This window comes from Myotis myotis, unplaced genomic scaffold, assembly GCF_014108235.1.
Source record: "Myotis myotis isolate mMyoMyo1 unplaced genomic scaffold, mMyoMyo1.p scaffold_m19_p_6, whole genome shotgun sequence".
NCBI lineage: Eukaryota > Metazoa > Chordata > Mammalia > Chiroptera > Vespertilionidae > Myotis > Myotis myotis.
Window position 1 is genome coordinate 77,664,392 of NW_023416368.1, and position 19,652 is coordinate 77,684,043.

Consider the following 19,652-nt stretch of genomic DNA (forward strand, 5'->3'; position numbering starts at 1 on the left):
GCCACACTGGCCAGGGCTCATTCTTTTATTTTATTTTAAATATATTTTTATTGATTTCAGAGAGGAAGGAAGAGGGAGAGAGAGAAACATCAGTAATGAGAGAGAATCATTGATCGGCTGCCTCCTCCACGCCCCCTACTGGGGATCGAGCCCTCAACCCAGGTATTGTGCCCTGACCGGGGATCAAACCATGACCTCCTGGTTCACAGGTCGATGCTCAGCTGCTGAGCCACTCCAGCCCGGCTCATTCTTTCATTTATTTATTTATTTTAAAAAATATTTTATTGACTTTTTACAGAGAGGAATAGAGTTAGAAACATTGATCAGCTGCCTTCTGCACACTCCCTACTGGGGATGTGCCTGCAACCAAGGTACATGTCCTTCACCGGAATCGAACCCGGGACCCTTCAGTCCACAGGTCGATGCTCTATCCACTGAGCCAAACTGGTTAGGGCTCATTCTTTTTTTTGCCAAGTAATATTCCATTGTATATGTAGGGTGTCCCCCCAAAATGTATACACACTTTAACAGCTGATAGCTCAACTGATGTTTCTTTTCAGATTTAACCCATTGGAATTAATAATTATTCAAAGAGTGTATACATTTTTTGGTACAACCTGTATATACCACTTCTTTTAAAAAATATTTTTTTTTATTGATTTCAGAGAGGAATGAAGAGGGAAAGATAGAAACATCAATGATGAGAGAGAGAGTCATTGATCAGCTGCCTCCTGCACATCCCACACTGGAGATCAAGCCCGAAACCCGGGCATATGCCCTGACTGGGAATCCAACTGTGACCTCCTGGTTCATAGGTCAACCACTGAGCCACACTGGCTGGGCTACTTTTTTTATCCATTCACCTATGAATGAACACCTATGTTGTTTCTATATCTTGGTTATTGTAAATAATGATGAAATAAACATAGAGGTGCATATGCCTTTTCAAATTGGTATTTTGTTTTTTTGGTTTTTTTTTGGATAAATACCCAGAAGTGGGATTGCTGGGTCATATGGAAACTCTATTTTTAATTATTTGAGGAACCTCTATTTTCCACAGTGGCTGCGCCAATCTGCAGTTTCACCAACAGGCACAGGGTTCCCTTTCTCCACATCCTCACCAACACTTACTCTTTGTATCTTTTTTATAATAGCCATTGTGATAGATGTGAGGTGATATATCTCATTGTGGCTTTAATTTACATTACTCTGATGATTAGTGACATTGAACTTCTTCATGTCCGTTAGCCATCTGTACGTCCTCTTTGGAGAAATGTCTATTCAGGTCTTCTGCCCATCTTTTAACTGGATTGTTTTTTCTGGTGTTAGTTGCATAGATTCCTTATATATTTGTTTTGTTTTGTCTTGTTTTTGTTTCTTTTTCTGTTTATTTTCCCTTATATATTTTGGGATATCAATACCTTATCAGATGTATCATTGGTGAACACCTTTTCACCTTCAATAGGTTGTATTTTCATTCTGTGGTTTTCTTCAGTGTGCAAAAACTTTAGTTTGCTGTAGTTCCATTTGTTTTCCTTGTCCAAGGAGACATACCCAAGGATTGCTTAGGCCCTGGCTGATGTGCTCAGTGGCTAGAACATCAGCCTGCCCACTGAAGTGTCTCAGATTTGATTCCCGCTCAAGGGCACATACCTGGATTATGGGTTCACTTCCCACCCCTGGTTGGAGCATGTGCAGGAGGCAACCAATTGATGCGTTTCTCTCACATCAGTGTTTCTCTCTCCCTCTTCCTCCTTCCCTCCTTTCCACTCTCTCCCTGAAAAGTAATGGAAAAAATATCCTCAGGCCCAGCCGTTGTGGCTCAGTGGTTGAGCACTGACTCATAAATCAAGGGGTCACAAGTTCGATTTTCCATCAAGGGCACATGCTCTGGTTGTGGCCTTGGTCCCCAGTAGGGGGAGAGCAGGAGGCAGCCAATCTATGTTTCTCTCTCATCGATGTTTCTCTCTATCCTTTCCCCTTCCTCTCTCCCTAAAATCAATAAAAAAAAATATTTAAAATTAAATAAATAAATAAAATATTTAAAAAGAAAAAATATCTTTGGGTGAGAATTAACAACAAAAGATTGCTAAGACCCATGTCAAAGAGTTTACTGTTTTCCTCTAGTAATTTTTTGGTCTCGGGTCTTATGTTTAAGTCTTTAATCTGTTTTGAGTTCATTTTTGTATATACTGTAAGATAGTGATCCAATTTATTTTTTCTATTATTTATTACTTAAATCCTCACCTGAGGATATTTTTCCATGATTTTTAGAGAGAGTAGAAGAGAGAGGAAAAGACAGAGAGAAAAATCGATGTGAGAAGAACACATTGATTGGTTGCCTCCTGCATGCGCCTGACCAGGGTCTGGCCGGGGGAGAAGTCTGCAACCAAGGTACGTGCCCTTGACCAGAACTGAACTCAGGACCCTTTGGTCCGCAGGCTGACGCTTTATCCACTGAGCCAACGGGCCAGGGCAGAAAGTGATCCAAATTTAATTTTTTTTCATTTATCTGCCCAGTTTTCTCAATACCACCTACTGAAGAACCTGTCTTTATCCCATTGTATATCCCTTTTCTTCTTTATCCTACATTAATTGGTCATATAAGCAAGGATTTCTCAGCTCTCTATTCTCTTCCATTGATCTACTAGTATATGTCTGTTTTTATGCCACTACCATGCTATTTTTAAAAAAATTAAATGTATTGGGGTAACATTGGTTAACATAAGTACATAAATTTCAGGTGAACAGCTTTATTATATACATCTATCCTAGAGGCCTAGTGCACGAATTTGTGCACTAGTGGGGTCCCTTGGCCTGGCCTGTGGGATCGAGCTGAAACCAGCTCTCCAACATCCCCTGGGGGTCCCAAATTGTGAGAGGGCACAGGCCAGGCCGAAGGACCCCACTGGTGCACGATCAGGTACCTAACACGGGAGGTTAGCCAGCTGGGAAGGGACAGCGGGAGGGCTCCAGGGCATATCCGGCTCATCTCACTCAGTCCTAATTGGCCAGACCCCAGCAGCAAGCTAACCTACCGGTCTGAGTGTCTGCCCCCTGGTGGTCAATGCACATCATAGCAACTGGTTGACTGTCTGCCCCCTAGTGGTCAGTGCACATCAGAGAGAGTGGTTGAGCGCCCTTAGCATATCATTAGCATATTATGCTTTGAACGGACAACCAGACGACAGGTCACTTAGCATATTAGGCTTTTATTAGATAGTCTATTGTGTGCTCACCACCTGAAGCCTAGTCTCCCACCACCACCATATATTTTACCCTCTTTGTCCTCCCCCACCTCTTCCCTTCTGGTAACCACCTTCCTGTTGTCTGTATCAATTACTTTGTTTGTTTTACTTGTTCATTTGTTGCTTTTTATTTTATATCCAACATGAATAAAATCATATGGTTCTTATCCTTTTCCATCTGACATATCTCACTTAGCAAGGTACTCTCAAGATCCATCCATGTTGTTGCAAATGGCCATACTTCGTCCTTTTTATGGCCGAGTAGTATTCCATACCACCTCTTTATCCAATCACCCATCAAAGGACACTTAGGCTGTTGCCATATATGGCCACAGTCAACATAGGGATACATATATTCTCATGACTAAATGCTTTCAAAATGTTTGGGTAGCCCTAGCTGGTTTGGCTTAGTGGATAGAGCATTGGCCTGCAGACTGAAAGGTCCCAGGTCCGATTATGGTCAAGGGCACATGCCCAGGTTGTGGGCTCGATCCCCAGGGTGGGGGCATACAATGATTCTCTCTCATCATTGATGTTTCTATTTCTCTCTCCCTCTCCCTTACTGATTAAAAAAAAATTTTTTTTTAAGTTATAAAAAAAATTTTGGGGGGGTAAATACCTGGAAGGATTGCTGGGTCATGTGGTAGCTCTATTCTTTTTGAAAAATAGGTATTTTTATTGCTTTCATAGAGGAAGGGAGGGAGAGAGAAAAATGTCAATGATTGGCCACCTCCTGCACACCCCACACTGGGGAACTAGCCCCACCCTGGGCATGTGCCCTGTCCGGGAATCAAACCGTGACCTCCTGGTCCATAGGTCTACAACCACTGAGCCATGCGGCTGGATGTCTTTCATCCTTAGGATAGTGAGGTTGTGAGGTTTTCTGTCTAAGAGCACACGGTATGTTCATGTTTCCTTTAGTGCCTTTCAGGAGCGTTCTCCAGTTTCCTTATATAGGTTTGGACATGGCTTATTACCTTCAGGCCACATTTGTTTGTGTAGCTCTTTATGCTGGTGTAAATGGGATCTTCTCATCCATTATATTTTCTTTTTTTTTTTTTTTAATTAGAGAGGGAGAAAGAGAAACATTGATTTGTTGTTCACTTATTTATGCATTCATCGTTGATTCTTGTATGTGCCCTGACTGGAGATTGAACCCGCAACCTTAGTGCATTGGGAAGATGCTCTAAGCAACTTCTAAGCCAGGGCTCATCCATGGTACCTCCCCTGAGAAGTTACTGTGTGTATACAAAAGCTGTTGATTTTCTTTTAAGGTGAGTTTTCCTTTTTATTGAAATACATCTTAGAGAAAACTCATGTCGTAAGGGCACTCGATGTTGTATAAAATGAAATCCCCATGTATCACCCAGTTCAAACAGGAAACATTTAAGTCTCCCAGCTTTTTTGTCAAGGTTAACTGTCAACCTGACTTCTTCCATGTTGGTTTATTTTAATGTTCTTAGTTTTATTTATTTATTTTTATTGATTTCAGAGAGGAAGGGAGAGGGAGAGAAATCAATGATGAGAGAATTACTGATTGGCTGCCTTCTGCACACCCCCTTGTAGGGATCAAGTCTGCAACCCAGGCATGTGCCCTTGACTGGAATTGAACCCAGGACCCTTCAGTCCACAGGCTGACGCTCTATCCACTGAGCCAAACTGGATAGGGCTTCGTTTATTTTCTATCACTTGCTAGTATGACTAACTTCCATTATAGCTTTCTATTGATTCCTGAGGGTTTTTTAGGCAGTCACATTAAAGGAGATAGTTAAGAGATAGTTTAATTTTTCCTTTCCAATTTTTATGTCTGCAATTGCTTTTTCTTGTCTCATGGCCACCATTGCCAATACAGTGGTAAATTATAGGGAATAGTGTATGTATTTTCTTGATCCATTCTTTTTTTTTAAATATATTTTTGTTGATTTCAGAAAGGAAGAGATGAAAACATCAATGGTGAGAGAGAATCATTGGCTGCCTCCTGCAGGTCCCACACTGGGGCTCGAGCTTGCAACCCGGGCATATGCCTCACCAGGAATGGAACCCTGATCTCCTGGTTCATTGGTCAATGCTCAACCACTGAGCCACACTGCCTGGCTCTCGCTCCATTCTTTGGTGGCAAAACCTCTAGTATTTTTCCGTTAAGTAAAAGGCTGGCTTTCAGGCTTAAGTGTTAAACCCATTTCACAGACGAAGAAACTGAGGTGAAACAAGTCCCAAAGGTAGATTGAGATGGAAGCAACAGCTCAAACTGTATCCTGATGTCAACCCTGCCTCCTGCCCCTACAGGAGATTGTGAACTTCAACTGCCGGAAGCTGGTGGCCTCGATGCCACTGTTTGCCAATGCTGACCCCAACTTTGTCACAGCCATGCTGACCAAACTCAAGTTCGAGGTCTTCCAGCCCGGTGACTACATCATCCGCGAAGGCACCATTGGCAAGAAGATGTACTTCATACAGCATGGCGTGGTCAGTGTGCTCACCAAGGGCAACAAGGAGATGAAGCTGTCCGACGGCTCCTATTTCGGGGGTTAGTGTCTGTGGGACCAGGGAACAGGCAATACAAAGCTGGCCCCTTCCTGGGGATGGAGGGTTATGTGGGGAGGCCTCGAGGTGTCGGCAGGAAGGACCTCTGACCAGAAGGGCCACATCAGCAGAGGGTGGGCTAGACCGTGTTCAGGGCAGCTGGGTGCACCCTAGGGATGAATGGGTGCAGCTGGGTGTTGCCCAGCCCCTGAGGTGCCTCCCTTGACTATACACAGAGATCTGCCTGCTAACGCGCGGCCGGCGCACAGCAAGCGTGCGAGCTGACACCTACTGCCGCCTCTACTCACTGAGTGTGGACAACTTCAACGAGGTGCTGGAGGAGTACCCCATGATGCGGCGGGCTTTCGAGACCGTTGCCATTGACCGCCTGGACCGCATCGGTGAGTGGGCCTGGCTGTGGTCCTAGGAGAAACTGTGCTGAGATGGGAGGTGGCGTGGCCTAGATGACCTGCAGGAAACTTGATTCCGACTGGCTTTCTCCCCTGGTCAAACATAGCCCTGGTTTCCCAAGGAAGGAAGAGTGTGGGGTGTTGCCAGTAGTGCAGAACTCTGATGATTTGGCAAACACTTGCTGAGCACCCACCGTGTGCCAGGAGGTGTGGCTGGTGGGCCGTGAGGATGCCTCCGGCGCTGCCCTCAGGAAGCTCGCACTATAGAGGGCATGTGGGAGGGGTGGGGCTTCCTGGAGGTGCTAAGTGGGAACCAGCATTAGTAGGTGTTGCTAGGATGAGAAGGCCTGTCCTTTACACATGGATGCAGTATGTGAAAGGGCCCTGAGTTGAGAAAGAGCCTGGAGTCCAGAGAGCCAGGGAAGCTGAGAGGAGGGAGGCTGGGGAGGTAGGCAAGAACCCAGGCACACAGGGCCTAGTGGGCAGGGGGAGACATTTGGACTATAAATCAGGAGCAATAGGGAGCCACAGACAATCCTAGGCAGGGGAGGACCTGACCAAATTTGTATTCTACAGGGTAGACAGGTGGGTGGTACATAGTAGCCTTGGGTGTAAGGTGCAGTGGAGGGAATCTCAGGAATAGTCGGGATGTGGAGCCCTCAGGATGCTGCCAACTAGAGGCAGGGATAGTGGCCCTTGCTGATATTTGTGGGAATAAAGACAATGGCTGAAAAGGCAGGACTGGATGGGGCAGAGAGGGGTTAGAGGGAGGACTTTTCTGTATACAGAAAGTGCTCGATACATGTTTATATACAAGACACTCAACAATTTGCTCTATACAGTAGGTATTTAACATATTTGTGACAGGTGCTTGGACTTATTTGCTATATACAGCAGGCACTCAACACATGCCTATTATATGTTACACACTTGGCACTCTGGCTATGAACAGGCAGGTATTCTGGGTATGTTGCTGTATACTACAGGTGCTCAATACATGATTGCTACATACAGGAAATGCTCCATGTATGCTGGCAGTCTACATAGGTGTCTCATACCTGCTTTATGTATGCAGCAGGTGCTCTTCGCTTGCTACACACAATAGGTGCTTGATTCCTGTTTGTATATAGATCATGCATAGCTGCTATATACAGGGGTCCTCAATTTTTGCTTCCCATACACAGCAGACACTTGTACCATCCCTTTGTATACAGGAGGCTTTCAAATACACACAATAGAGCAGGGGTCCTCAAACTTTTTAAACAGGGGGCCAGTTCACTGTCCCTCAGACTGTTGGAGGGCCGGACTATAGTTTAAAAAAAAACTATGAACAAATTCCTATGCACACTGCACATATCTTATTTTGAAGTAAAAAAACAAAACGAGAACAAATACAACATTTGTATTTGCATGTGGCCCGCGGGCCGAAGTTTGAGGGTCCCTGCAATAGAGAGTAGGTGCCAATACCTGCTTGTTATATGCAGGAGGCACTCAATATACTTATCACTGTATGCAGGAGGTGCTCAGTAGTGCCTGCAGTATGCTTTGCATACAGGCTATAGAGTAGGTGCCCGATACATGATGCGTGGTGTACACAGGAGGCATTCGCTATACATCTGTGTAAGTACAGGCTGTAGAGAGTAGGTGAGAATACCTGTTGGCTGTATGCAGGAGGCCCGCAATACACACAGGTGTATGTGTACTGGCTCTAAAGAGTAGGTGCCTTACCTGCTTGCTTTATGCAGGTGTTCTGTGCCTATTGGTTGTAGTGTTGGTGCCCAATACCTGGTTGATGTATGCAGGAGGTGCTCAGTATGTGCAGCAGTATGCCTACTGGACACACCCGCTCACTGTATGCAGGAGGCGCTCCCCTGTGCACTGACAACTCCCTTGTCCCCAGGCAAGAAGAACTCGATCCTGCTGCACAAGGTACAACACGACCTCAACTCAGGCGTGTTCAACAACCAGGAGAACGCCATCATCCAGGAGATCGTCAAGTATGATCGGGAGATGGTGCAGCAGGCTGAGCTGGGCCAGCGTGTTGGCCTCTTCCCACCGCCTCCACCGCCGCAGGTCACCTCGGCCATTGCCACGCTGCAGCAGGCCGTGGCCATGAGCTTCTGCCCACAGGTGGCACGCCCACTCGTGGGGCCACTGGCACTCAGCTCACCCCGCCTTGTGCGGCGCCTGCCCCCGGGGCCTGTGCCTGCTGCCACTGCCTCACCAGGGCCCCCACCTGCTGCTAGTCCCCCGGGCGCACCTGCCAGTCCCCGGGCACCACGGACCTCGCCCTATGGCGGCGCACCCTGCTCTCCGGCTGCACCCCGAGCCGGGCCCGCACTTCCAGCGCGCCGCCTGAGCCGCGCCTCGCGCCCGCTGTCTGCCTCACAGCCCTCGCTGCCCCACGGCGCTCCGGGCCCCGGCCCCGCAGCTTCCGCGCGTCCAGCCAGCAGCTCCACGCCACGCCTGGGGCCCATATCCACCACGCGGGCCGCTGGGCCCAGCCCGGACCGCAGGGACTCGGCCTTGCCCAGTGTCACAGGGGGCCTCGACCCGCTGGACTCGGCGCGCTCGCGCCTTTCCTCCAACTTGTGACCCTCGCTGCACCGCCCCACGGGCCCGGGTGGGCCAGGGGCGGGGCCTTCATCCAACCAAAGCCATGCCATTGCGCTGCCCCGGCCACCCACCCCAGAAGCCATAGAGGAGACGTAGGTAGTTGCAGTCGGACGGACGGGCCCCGGCCGTCCCCCCTCATCACCCTGCGCCCACCCACATTGCCCCCGCATCCCGGTGGTAGCCTCACAGGCATGTGAGGGGGCTCCCTTCACCTCGGTGCCTCAGTTTCCCCAACTGTGAAACAGGGAGGGAGCCACCCCATGGCCGAAAGGAGATAGCTGTGGACTTCCGCCCACCCCCACCCTCGTAGCTGGCCCGCTGTCCGATGAGGATTCTGTTTAAGTGCAATACTTGGCCTGCTGGCTTCCCTGCTGCCCACATCGCACTCACGCAATAACCGGCCCCGCCCCGTCCATGCGCGCCCCACGGTGACCTCCCTGGAGTGGGCACACGCAGCACCCTCCAGCACCCAGCGCCCGGGGGTCGGCAGTCCTGGCTACACCTGGGTGTGGGGGCAAGGCTGGGGATTCCCCGCCTTTGTGATGAATGTACTGACTAGCCGAGGCAGCAATGCTCCCACCACACCCCCCAGGCCCCACTAACCTCTACACCCCCATTCCGCGCAATAAACGACAGCATTGGCGCCCAGCCTGCCCGCATCTGCTTGCCGGGAGCCCACAGACGGCAGGGCAGCACACACCCTCTCCCTGCAGAAGGCAGCGCTCCCCTAGGTAGCAACAGAGCTTTATTTACACTATGGTACAGAGGGCCCCAGGGACAGCCCGGTGGGCCTGCATCAGCTGAAGAAGTACGTTGAGTGCTTTACCTGGTCCAGGTCGAAGGTCCCTGCAGAACAGAGCAGGAAGACCATGAACCCTGGTCCTGGGATGGACTAGAAAGGCCCAGCCCCCAGCCGGCAATTGGGACATCCCTCCCCTGCCCGTGGCCCTACCTGTCTTGGGTACTGACAGTAGCATTTCCTGCAGCTTGGCGACTTGGGCATTGGTGGACCTGAAGCGGAGAGAGTGGAGAGTGAGGTCCAGGAAGGATGGGGGGGTCGGGGCGTGGAAAGTACAGGGGGTGGGGATGTCTCACCTGGGGCCAGAGCAGTACCGCTCCACCAGGAACCTGGACAGGTCGTGCAGGATGGGCTGGCTGTGCAGGCGAACAAACTGCTCACGGCACACCTTGGGGGATGAGGGGGTGTTTCAGGAGCTGGGAACAAGGGCCTGAGGGAAGGGGTCACCACCCCCTGTCCCAACACCTGAATGGGCACTGGGACCAAAAGCCAGGCGGAAGCTTTGTGGTTCAAGGTCCCACATGGAGTGAGCCATGAGACCAGGGGTGTCCATTCCTGGGCAGGTGGGACCTGGCAGGCACCTGATTCATGACGGCGACATCAGCTGCGTGGGTCCAGAAACAGTCGTGCACGGAGACAAAGGTCAGGCCCTTCCTGCAGCAGAGGAGGGGCTTCCATGAGGCGGGGCCAGCTCCTGAACACGGGTCTGAGGGACTCAGTCCAGGGATGTACCACCACCCTCTTCTCTCCTCACGCGCCACCCCCCCACCCCATTCCTGCAACTGTCCCCTCAGCATACAGATAAAAAGTCTCATCTTAGAATGGAACTCTGCTCCCATCCTCTTCACCCTGCTCCCAGTTGCGGCCTGGTTGATTCTCAGCTCCCTGCTGAGACCAGTGAGTGCTGTTCCCCAGCCCCATCACCCACCATAGGGCTTCATCACGCACAGGGGAAGGATGGGAGCACAGAATTTGCCCTTGACCCCTAAGCTCAGCCCAGCCAACCCTCCAATTTTAAAAAAATGGATTTTAGAGTGGGAAGAGAGGGAGAGGGAGGGGTGGAGAGAGAAGGAAATACCAATCAACTGCCTCACACATGCATCCCTATGGGGGATCGAGCCTGCAACCCAGGTAGGTGTATGGGATGATGCTACAAACGAGCCATGCCGGCCAAGGCTTTAATGGTCATTTCTAACAGAACTGTCCACACACCTGCCCCATTACCACAGGTTCACCGTCTCTGAGGGGCTCAGGGCAGGAAACCAGAAGCTCTGCACAAGGCCCATGCACCTGACATGACAACTCAAGCCCCTAGACCTCACCATGCAGTGTGTGGCTGCACTCACCTGGGTGGACGGGGTCACAGGGACCTCCAGGGCCAGCTTTACACTCAGAGGAACTACCCCTTCCCTCCATGGCCCCACACTCCCCCCTCACTTAGACCTCACTGCCCCAGGGCCATGCACATGCTTGCACAACGATCTTCTGGGCACCAGGCCCAACAGACTCACAGGGCTGGGTTCCCCGCCTGCTGTAGGTCTCTGCCCCAATTCCCACCTGCAGGAATGGCTTCACAACCTGTCTCCCACACTCTAAGGGTCTCCCCCATGTCCCCAGCACCAGGCCTGCCTGCAGGTGGTTAATGAATGTGTGCTGTACAGATGTAGGACCTACCTGTAACAGTGCAGGGCTGTAAGCATCATGTGTGAGGAGTCCAGAGAGTGGATGAAGTTGGGTGGGAAACCATTCTTCTGCTTCAGTGTGTTGGGCTTCCTATGTGTGGGGTTGGGGTCTGCTCAGGTAGAGGACCCAGTATCTCTACCCTGGTCAGCACCCCCGCCCCCCAGTCCTCACCCAGCTGTCTCTCAGTCCAGCTAACCCCCCCCTCTGCACTCACTGGTTGGTGTCCCCACTGCTGCAGAAGGTGAGACTCTGGATCCCTCCACTGATCTGTGGGATTGGGGTGGAAGGAGAATGGGGCATGAGGCCTGCCCTGGCAACTGGGGTGCAGGTGGGGGTGGGCATGGAGGTGGGGGCCGTACATACCGACACCTTGGAGTCGTGGTGATACGGCTGAATGATGGGGATACCGAGGGGGGTGACCCACTCCACAGCCAAGCCGGATCGAGCAATGAGCCGGGCACTCTCCGTCAGCCAGCGCTGCAGGGATGGGCACAGGCTCAGTGTGGGGCCCAGTCTGGGAAGCCACCCTGGGAAGGGGAGGAGGAGGAGGAGGACATACCTGGATGGCCCGAGTGCTTGAGAACATTTCCTGGAGACTGTTGAACACCTGGCGCACAAGGTAGTGAGAGGCCTGCCACACGAACTCCTGGGGACGGCAGGGCACAGAAGTGTGGGGCAAGCTTGGAGGGAGGGGGCAGCCTCTATGCCTACGCCACAGCCCAGGGCCAGGTGATCTCACAAGGCTGTCCCAGATACCTGAAGTCCACACCCCGATTTTTCAGGTGTAGAAACCAAGGCCTGAGGGCCCAAGAAGATAGCTTGTTCCTCTGGATCCCTCCCCCTCCCCCTCCCCCCACAGTGGGGGGAAACACGCCCCTCCCTCAGAGCTGCCTGCTGCCCAGCAGCCAACTGCTCAGCAGGGGAAGCTGCAGGCTGGATGTGGGGTAAAACTGCACACCTGGGGGAAGTCGCTGAGCTCCCGGAGGCGCTTCTCGATCTGCAGGCGGCCCCCGTAGCGGGTGACCCCGTACACCACGGTCATCACCGTCTGCTTGACCACCTTGCGGCTGATGAAGCCCTCCAAAACCTTGGCCACCTGCACACCCCGCTCAGCGTCCTGCCTGCGGAACACCTCCACCTGGGCAGGTGCTGGCAGTCAGTAGGTCAACCCCAGGACCCTCTGCCTGCCTCCCAGTCTGGGCCCACCCACCCTACCAGCAGCACCCCCATGAAGTCCCTTCTCGGTTGGCCTCACAGTTCCCCCTTCTGACACCTCCCCTGGGAAGCCTACCCTGACTGCCCAGTCACATCACATACAACAGGAGAGGCCATGGGGTTGGCAACACACAGGCATTCACAGGACAGACCGCAGGTAGGCTTTGGGGATGAGAACAGGTTAGGGGGCCATGGTGCCCACCTGTGCTGCTACGCTGCTGTACACATCCTGTGGCACGTCTGAGGGCACCAGGTTGACAGAGGCAGCCCCCACGCTGTCCCGGCCCAGGGCAGCATAGTGTTGCAGGCCGTTACAGGAGCCATCCTGGATGAGGGAGAGATGGTGAGGGGTCTGGGCAGGGCTGGCAGGAGCATCCTTGGCAATGAACCCCAGCTCTGTGCTCCCCCAGCACTCTGCTCGTATTGCCACCTTGCTGGACCCCAATTCTTAGGGGCAGGCGTTGTTAACCCACCACAAAGGGGAAACTGAGGCACATGAAACAGGGAATGTGCCTGCATGAAGCCACAGTACAAGCCCCGGTGGACCCATTGGGGCTGGGCCCCACACAAAGACACCAGCTAGATGCCTACACTGTCCTGCGGAACCTCAGACTCGAGACAACTTTGGGTAGTCCCCCTCCACACCAGGGTCCCTACCAACTCACCTGGTGAACGGGGAAATGGGAGACGTAAGCGGCAGGGTTGGGGGCACGCACAGCCTGAGCAATCTCCATGCAGCAGGCCAGGGCTTGCCAGGGCTCATCTGCCTCCATCCACCACTTCCGGCCCTGCAGGAGGGCAGTGTGCTGGGTGAGGCTGGGTTGGGGTCAGTGGGATGGGGCTTCCTGAGCAAGGATGGGAGCTGGGCTGGCCCTGGTGATGTGAGGACACAAGGAGGCTGAGACAGCCTCTGGGACAGCAAGGTGAGGACAGGAGTGATGGACACGGAGAGAGACTGGGCCCAGCCCTGAGTGAGCAGTCATGAGATGGGGATGGGAAGAGGCTACCAGAGTGGGAGGTGGCCAGTGGACTGGGGCAAAGGAAAAGGCCAGAAAAAAAGGTTTGTCCCAAGGGGAAGACTCGGGGGGCTGGGGTTATTGATTCTGGCCTAGACATGGGGCTGCCTAGAGGGTGTCCTAGGCTGGTGCTGAGGTGGCTGGAGCAGAGTGAGGACAGGCCAAGATACAGGCAGAGGGAGGAGGCTGCCCCTACCGTCATGGGCTGGTCGGCTGAGTCCAGGATGTCGTCCATTATCTCATCAGCAAAGGCCAGGCGTGCCTGCAGTGACTCACGCTTCTTAAGCCCAGTGAGGTTGACCAAGTGAATCTTGAGCCAGTTAAGGCCATGGGGGCCAAGAGGTCGGCCCTGGGCAAACTCCAGCAGGGCCCGTGCCAGGTCACTGCCCAGGTGGTTGAAGTGGGGTGGGCAGGGGTAGGTGCGTCCTCGGAAGTCCATGTTGTGAGGCAGCCAGAAGACACGGTGCCGCAGGTGCTGGGCCAACGAGAGGCGGTAGAGCGCATCGGTCCGCAGACTATGCATCTCCCGCGCCACCTTCAGGCAGCGGGCCAGCTCCCGCCGCAGTTCCGTCTTGCGCTCCGGAGAGGCATTGGCTGGCAGGCGGTGCTTGGATGGGCGGGGTGCCTCAGAGGCAGGGGAGGGCACGCCCAGGCGGGGGCAGCCCTTGGCATTGAAGATGGTTAGCACCAGGTCCAGCACTCGCCCATTGACACGCCAGGCACAGTTGCCCAGCTGGGTGAGGGCATCCAGGGCACCATGCAGCTCAGTGGGTGGGCAGCCCTCCAGCAGGCGCTGGTGCTGTATGGTGCCCTCCAAAGAGCGCATCAGCTTGGTGGGGCTCAGCAGGAAGGCACCTGAGTGTGGCGAAGTCCAGGGCAGTGGTGGGCACAGCATGGGCACTTCAGCTGACTCAAAGGTCATTGTGCGCTCGGCCGCAGTTTCCAGCAGCTGTATGAAGGCTGGATGTGGCTTCAGGATCCCAATCTGTGGGTCAGAAAGGGCAGACACCAATCAAGGAGTCAACTGCCCCAAAGGCAAGCAGCAGGCAGAGGGCCCCAAGCCCCCATCAGATAGATGCCTTATCCTGAGATCAGGCCATGACAGAGGATTTCCATAGTACCCCACCACCCTGAGCCCCAGCCTCATCTCAGACCCCCACACTCTAAGTGCCTTCTGCCCCTGAATACAGGGGAGGGCTCACTAGGCCCAGAAGCCAGTTTCCCGTCGGTTTACCTGGCGAAAGCTCTGGAAGGAGTACACATGGTAGAGGACGGGGATGAGCTTCTGGGTGTCCTGCAGCTGGGCCAGGTTGCTGGGCATCTTCACTGTCTGCACAAGCACCTCAGCCAGCTGTTTGCCCAGCTGCACCACCACAGTCAAGGGCCAGGGCTGGTCTTGGGAGGCCTCAGTTGTCCCCAGTGCCTCCCAATGCTGCCGTGGCAAACGGGACATCACCACCTGTGGGCAGCATCATGGGTCAGGGGGCTGAGCAGAGAGCTCACTGCCAGCCACCCCCACAGGTGCAAAGTTACAGATGAGGAAACAAGGTGGGGGCAGCCAGAAAGTGGCAGGGGCTGGGGGCATAACCAACTGCCCCAGGGTGGGAGGGAGGGGGTAGGGGGACCTCAGTTTCCCCACCTGGAAACCCACTAGGCTCCCTACCCCTGAGGAACCCCCAAATCCCAGGCCCAGGAGCAGCTCCTCATTCCACCCCCCTCCAGGCCTTACCTGTGTGTCCGATGCCAGCAGGTGTAGGTACTTGAAATAGCGCTCCTGCAGTGCCTGCACCTCATCATTGAGCTGCTTCCTCTGCACCACGTGTCGGTTGAAGATGCGCATGCCCAGCTCTTGTGCCAGGGAGAGAAGTGACTCTCCCTGCTGGGACAGCACCTGCAAGGTCTGATGGTGGTGCAGTAAGCCCCTTGCCCCACAGGTGCCCACACTCTACCCACCCCCCATTTCCTGTCCCATCCCCACACTGCCCACCTGCAGCATCAGCTGCGTAAGCTCCCCCTCGCTGAGCAGGCACAGGTACGGGAAGAGTGAGGGGCGGCCCTCGCGGGCAGCTTGGGCCTCTCTGGCCTTTGTCTGTTGCAGCGCCAGGCACAGCTCTGCCTCCCAACGAGTGCGTAGCTCCTGCAGGGTCTTTCGCTGTGGGGCAGGGTACAAATGAGGGTCACCGCAGTGCCCGATGAGCCCAGTGCTCCCAGGCTCCCAGGAGGAGTCCACCAGGAGGTGGTGCCAAGGTGAACCAAGTAGCTGCTGAGCCCTCTGCTCTAGCAGTCAAGCACACGGTGACCTCAGCTCAGTGAAAGGGAAGGACAGGACAGCTGCAGGGTGGGGAGGAGGGGATGTGGCACAGCAGGCAGCACGCCCAGACCAGGGGACGGACGCCTGGTTTAGCCGAGCAGGAACCTGAGCACAGCTGGGTCCCTTACCGCTTGCAGGACCTCCTCGGTCAGCGACGGGGCCTTCTCCACGGAGTCCACAGTGACAATGGTGGCCATCTCCACACTGAGCTGCTGCCGAAACAGGTCCTTCAGTGTCTCCAAGGGTAGGTGCTGCTTTGGGAAGGATGCAGGGAGGTCCTGCCAGTGGGGACAGGCAGGTGGTGAGGCGCCGGATGCCTGCCCTGCAGACCCGCATCTCTCACAGGCAAAACTCGTCCACAGCCCGCCCTGTGCTGCCCAGAATGCCCACCCTTGCAGATCACATCCGCTTCTCCAAGTCTCCTGAAAATCATCCATCCTGCACATCACAGGGAAAAGGCTGGTGCAGAACAGCGTGAACAATAACTACACTGGTTTAAAAGCAAAAAGCTCTGTATTTGCCTGGCCTCACTGGGCTAGGTGCTGGACAGCCCAGGAAGGCAACTCAAATTCCTGGATATCACTTTATGCTTCTTAAACTTGGAACTGCCTGAATGTGTGACCTGCCTCAAAATAGATAAATTAAAAATAGCAAAACCCAACATGCTGAGAATAAAAAACACAAACACTTGCCCAGCTGGCATGGCTCAGTGGTTGAGCTTTAACCTATGAACCTGGAGGTCATGGTTAGATTCCTGGTCAGGGCACATGCCTGGGTTGCGGGCTCAAATCCTAGTAAGGGGCGTGCAGGAGGCAGCCGATTAATGTTTCTCTCTCATCATTGATGTTTCCCTCTCATCACTGATGTTTCCATCCATCTCTCTCTCCCTCTCCCTTCCTCTCTGAAATCACTATATATATATATATATATATATATAATATATACACACACACACACACACACACACACACATATATATATATAAATATTTTTTAAGAATCACTATATATATAGATAAATAGATAGATAGATATAGGTATTTTTAAAAAACATGAACAGCCCTAACCGGTTTGGCTCAGTGGATAGAGCATCGGCCTGTGGACTGAAGGGTCCCAGGTTCGATTCCAGTCAAGGGCTTGTACCTTGGTTGCGGGCACATCCCCAGTAGGGGGTGTGCAAGAGGCAGCTGATCGATGTTTTTCTCTCATCAATGTTTCTAACTCTCTATCCCTCTCCCTTCCTCTCTGTAAAAAATCAATATATTAAAAAACAAACCCATAAACACTTGTAAATGCACACCCACAACAGTGTGATTCACAACAGCCAAATAGTGGACACAATCCAAGTGTCCATCAGGTAATGAATGGATAAACACAATGTGTCCATCCACACACTATAATACAGGGTAGGGCAAAAGTAGGTTTACAGCTGTGAATACAGATTTTATTCTTTTTCTTTTTTTAAAAAATATATTTTATTGATTTTTTACAGAGAGGAAGGGACGCAGATAGAGAGTTAGAAACATCAGTGAGAGAGAAACATCGATCAGCTGCCTTCTGCACATCTCCCACTGGGGATGTGCCCGCAACCGAGGTACATGCCCTTGACCGGAATCGAACCTGGGACCCTTCAGTCCGCAGGCCGACGCTCTATCCACTGAGCCAAACCGGTTTCGGCCAGATTTTATTCTTGTATTCTTATTTATTATATTGTTCTCCATGCGAACAACTGAAAACCTACTTTTGCCCCACCCTGTATTACTCAGCCATGAAAAGGAGTGAGACACTGACACTCGCTACAACATGGATGAGCCTGGAAAACATGATGCTCAGTGAGAGAAGCCAGACACAAAAGGCCTCACAGTGTGAGTCCATTTATGTGAAATGTCCAGAACAGGCACATCCACAGAGGCAGGGAGTGGGTTAATGGTTGCCAGGAGGCTGGGATTTCTTTTTGGGATGATCGAATGTTCTGGAATTAGAAGTAAACCTACTAAAAAATACTGAATTATGCTTTAAAAGGTCAACTGTATGGTTGGTGAATTACATCCCAATAGAAACAAATAAGAACCCAAGGCATCCTGGTGGTTATCCACCCTTAGTGCCGTCCTCTGTCCTGGGAAGCGGTGCTGAGGTCTTGCCCCACCAGCTGCCCCTGCTGCTTTAGAATGAGTTACACCTGCTCTGCTACCACTCCTGTGCTCAGCCTACGGCTGAGTCTCAAGTAGGACAGTGACTGCTGTGGTGCCCGAAGTGCATGTGGTTTTTCCTCCTTCTGTCACCTTCCAGCTTCAACCCTGGGGTGATGGCCCTGCTGGGGGCCAGGAGCTTGCCAACTCTGAGTTGGTTCAACCTCTGAGGAGCAGGGAGGCAGTCCCACAGATGCGGGCGGCTCAGTGAGGAGAAATAAAGGGAGGGCTGAGGCTCCCGGTGCCCCCATAGGGACAGGATGACCGTCGCTCAGCCCGCACGTGATAGGACCCCACCTGCAGGCTGAAGCTCACCGTGCTGTAGATCTCCTTGAGCAGTGGGGAGGTGTTGACTTCGAACGAGGGCAGGGGCGGCTGCGGAGGTAAGAAGGTGGGCTCAGCCTTGCGCACAGCCCTCAGGAGTACGGCCTTGTCCTCCTTGCACAGTGGCAAGCTCGTGAAGAGCTCCTGCAGCTGCAGTCCATCCTGGGCCATCTGCTTCAAACACCTGTGGGGGATACATGGTGAACCCCCAACTCACAGAGCCACCTCCAACCAACCGAGAGGTCTCAGCACCAGGCAGCCATCAGGTCCCGCAGAGAATCTGGGCCCCCAGCGCAGGCTACGCCACCCTCCCAGGCCCAACAAGTCACTGTGTTCCTGGCAGGACCACCAGGACACCCACCCACCTTTGGATGGTGCTGGCATCCTGGTCCAGCCGCCCCATGCACTGCAGGGCGGCCGCATAGGACAGCAGGTCTGGGGCGAGGCCGGCATCTTTCATCATGAAGAACACGTAAACCAGCTCTTTGAAGGAGCCCTGGGGAGACCAAGCCAGGGTGAGGGTCTGGGTTGGCCCAGCCTGCTGCCCCCAGACCCCTCTCTGCAGTTATAGAATCAGGCTGGAAAGGGCCACTAGTAGGCAGTGGTGAACTCAGCAGACGGCCCATCTAAAGTTTGTGTGCAGCAGAAATGCTAGCACAGTGGTAAAATCATGGCTGGTCACAAAGGAAGCTTAGGCACCGGGGGAAGGGTGTTAATACCTTTTGGTTTTGTGGCTATGAACGTGCACAATGTCAGGGCAGCTAAACAGGGAGCCCTTTCCAGGTCACTGAGCTGCAAGAAGTTCCTAAAGTTCTACTGTCTTTTCAGAAGACCCACTTTCAGGTTTGTTGGTTTCCTGCTGTTTCTTTTCTCTATCATGGTCTTTGTATTTCTCCCTGACCACCTGCTTTGGGTTTCATTTGCTTTTTTCCCCTAGTTTTCCAACGTGGAAGTTGTGTTACCAGTTGGAAACAGCTGCTGTCTTCCCGCCGAGCATGGCTCTACTGCACCTGTACAGTCACTTAGTTTACATTTCAATTAAATATTCAGTTCTTCACAGACTGATACAGAAAAAAAACACACACTTCCACAGGGAGTCTGAGATGGGGCAATGCGGAATTTGCCCCCTCCCATTCCAAACGCAAATATACAAGTAGACAACAGTTATTTGTGTGAGACAACTGAGGACTATGAACAGCTTCTGACAACAAACAAGAGAAAGAGATGAACAGAGAAGGCTGAGGGCCTCAGGAGCCCTCTGGGTGGAGGAGCCTGGAGCACCTTCGTACATGTCCCCTCCACCTCCACAGGGCCATGGG

General features: G+C 52.8%; 2 protein-coding genes across 3 annotated transcripts in view; one reads left to right on the forward strand and one right to left on the reverse strand.

Annotated features, from left to right (window-relative positions):
* The window catches only part of HCN2 (hyperpolarization activated cyclic nucleotide gated potassium and sodium channel 2), a 30,184-nt gene extending 20,727 nt beyond the window's left edge, over window positions 1–9,457 (forward strand). The window contains exons 6-8 of the mRNA XM_036313812.1: window positions 5,535–5,775; window positions 6,008–6,172; window positions 8,082–9,457. Of these exons, the coding sequence (XP_036169705.1) occupies window positions 5,535–5,775; window positions 6,008–6,172; window positions 8,082–8,776 (1,101 nt within the window). The 3' untranslated portion in view covers window positions 8,777–9,457. The remainder of the gene's footprint in view (window positions 1–5,534; window positions 5,776–6,007; window positions 6,173–8,081) is intronic.
* A 63-nt stretch (window positions 9,458–9,520) lies between these two features.
* POLRMT (RNA polymerase mitochondrial) overlaps window positions 9,521–19,652 on the reverse strand; it is a 30,996-nt gene continuing 20,864 nt past the window's right edge. Inside the window, exons 4-21 of one of the 2 annotated variants that reach the window (XM_036313810.1) lie at window positions 18,699–18,829; window positions 18,325–18,517; window positions 15,950–16,099; window positions 15,498–15,662; window positions 15,240–15,410; window positions 14,745–14,969; window positions 13,707–14,495; window positions 13,160–13,282; window positions 12,697–12,819; window positions 12,238–12,417; window positions 11,839–11,925; window positions 11,643–11,756; window positions 11,494–11,546; window positions 11,271–11,369; window positions 10,178–10,250; window positions 9,893–9,984; window positions 9,750–9,808; window positions 9,521–9,643 (exon numbers count right to left, since the gene is read on the reverse strand). In XM_036313810.1, coding sequence (XP_036169703.1) covers window positions 9,594–9,643; window positions 9,750–9,808; window positions 9,893–9,984; window positions 10,178–10,250; window positions 11,271–11,369; window positions 11,494–11,546; window positions 11,643–11,756; window positions 11,839–11,925; window positions 12,238–12,417; window positions 12,697–12,819; window positions 13,160–13,282; window positions 13,707–14,495; window positions 14,745–14,969; window positions 15,240–15,410; window positions 15,498–15,662; window positions 15,950–16,099; window positions 18,325–18,517; window positions 18,699–18,829 — 2,877 coding nt within the window. In that variant the 3' untranslated portion in view covers window positions 9,521–9,593. The remainder of the gene's footprint in view (window positions 9,644–9,749; window positions 9,809–9,892; window positions 9,985–10,177; window positions 10,251–11,270; window positions 11,370–11,493; window positions 11,547–11,642; window positions 11,757–11,838; window positions 11,926–12,237; window positions 12,418–12,696; window positions 12,820–13,159; window positions 13,283–13,706; window positions 14,496–14,744; window positions 14,970–15,239; window positions 15,411–15,497; window positions 15,663–15,949; window positions 16,100–18,324; window positions 18,518–18,698; window positions 18,830–19,652) is intronic. The other variant, XM_036313811.1, reaches the window with a different exon arrangement.